Raw genomic sequence first — 1,845 nt, forward strand, 5'->3', positions numbered from 1 at the left:
TTGAACTCCTGAGCTCAAGGAATCATCCCACCTTAACCTCTCAAAATGTTGGGATTACAGAGGTGAGCCACTGCACTCAGCCTATATTTCAATAAAATTTAATAAAAATCAAAACACACAAAAAATTGTATCTACTGATATGGAAGTTTTTTTCACAATACTGAGAAAAGGTTACAAAGCAATGTATATAGTATGATCCTGTAATTACAAAAAATAACATATATGCGTAAAACAGGATACACAATGACATTCACTCATTTAAAAATATTTATTGAGCATGTGCAATGCGCCAACACATAATTTATTTGGAAGACGTCTACAAAACTATCCCATGCAGAGTCCCATCGCGTGCATCGCCACCTCAGCTCCCGCGCTGAGCCAGGGCGGTGTTCCCTACACGGCACTGGCACAGCCCTGTGCAATCCTACATCCCACACGAGTGGATGAGCGATGGCAGTAAGGGCACCACTAACACAGGAGGCGGGAACAGTCACTGTCACAGGGTACACAGGCTGATATGCGGGCGTTCTAGGAGTGTGGACCTAGACCTAGCTTAGGAACATGGAGCTCTGACCTAGCCACGGGTCAGCACTGTGGACATCACGGGTGAACACCTAGAAACACAGCCTACTTCTAGAGGGCAGACACTGGGCAGCGGGGGTGGCCACGGCAGCTCCTGCCGAGCCCAAGCGTGTTTGTCTGTGAAGGGCCCTGACGTCACCTGCCAGGCTGGGGAGGGGTCAATGTGGCGTGAACGTTCACCGATTTTGCAGGAGTGTGCAGCAGCCAGGTGCATCTTGGGTTGCTTGTGTTCGTCACCCCTCAGGATACGCACACTGCTTTCCAAATAAAGCCTCAACTGTCATCTCCAGATTGGGAACACTTTTTCTCCAACCTGAAACAGATAAATGACAACAGGTCAGTCAGATAATAAATCATTTGATTAACACACTACATTTCCTAATGGTTTGATATTGGACAAGAGAGCAATATTCAGGTGCAGAATTTTCTTAAATGACAAACTTTTAACAAAAAATTATCACAAAGCAAAGCACAAAACAAATATAAAAAATGAAGGAAAACAATTTATTTTTATTTTCTTTGCCACATTAATCCTGAGTCCAAAGAACATCATTCCATTTTCAGCAGCCTCCGAGACAGGAAGCCCAAGTGAGCTGGGCGAGCTACACATGAATTCATGCACGGACCCAAAGGCTGCCAGTCAGAACACACATCACGGACAACACACCTAGATGAACTGCTGCCTGGGAAGCCACAGAGGCCTGTGTAAAGGGAGCACCGAGGCACAGCTCAGGCTTCTGCCCATCTGGGGACCCCTCTGGACGTGGCACGAGGGGCCTCAGGCTGATGTGGGTCTCTGCTCTCCCTCACTTACTGTGTCACCTGAGGAAATGACTTCCCTGCCAGAGCCCTCCACTTCCTGTGCTGTCAGATGGGAAATGAAGCCAGTAACAGCATGCACTTTCTGTGTATTAAATCACTCGTGCACAAAACGCGTGGGCCCCAGCGTGGGCCAGCATCTGCCATCACTACCACCACCCAGGCCTGTCTCCCTGAGGACCGGCACCCACAGGACAGAATCTTACAAATACATATCTTACTTTTTGAGATGTGGGGTCTTGCCTGGAAGTGACAGCCCAGCTCAGAGCCACCGACATGTGCCTTCTCCACACTGGGTTTCTCTGCAACACAACTGAACCTGTGACCACGTCTCCAGTATGGACAGGGACTGGGTCGTCCATCATAAACAGCGTCTGCTTCCAGTGTGTGATGCTGCAAGACAGGGGTGTGTGTGACCTGGAGGCTGGGCGAGGGCAGTCTCCA

General features: G+C 48.8%; 1 protein-coding gene across 3 annotated transcripts in view; it reads right to left on the reverse strand.

The window, feature by feature from the left end:
- Nucleotides 1-244: 244 nt before the first annotated feature.
- The window catches only part of PRMT2 (protein arginine methyltransferase 2), a 29,821-nt gene continuing 28,220 nt past the window's right edge, over nt 245-1,845 (reverse strand). For 2 of the 3 annotated variants that reach the window (XM_011996826.1, XM_011996824.1), the window contains one exon: nt 250-895. In XM_011996826.1, the coding sequence (XP_011852216.1) occupies nt 863-895 (33 nt within the window). In that variant the 3' untranslated portion in view covers nt 250-862. Of the gene's footprint in view, nt 896-1,622; nt 1,795-1,845 lie in introns of all 3 variants that reach the window. The other variant, XM_011996823.1, reaches the window with a different exon arrangement.

The sequence above is a fragment of the Mandrillus leucophaeus genome, unplaced genomic scaffold (genome assembly GCF_000951045.1).
Source record: "Mandrillus leucophaeus isolate KB7577 unplaced genomic scaffold, Mleu.le_1.0 Scaffold526, whole genome shotgun sequence".
NCBI classification, from domain to species: Eukaryota; Metazoa; Chordata; class Mammalia; order Primates; family Cercopithecidae; genus Mandrillus; species Mandrillus leucophaeus.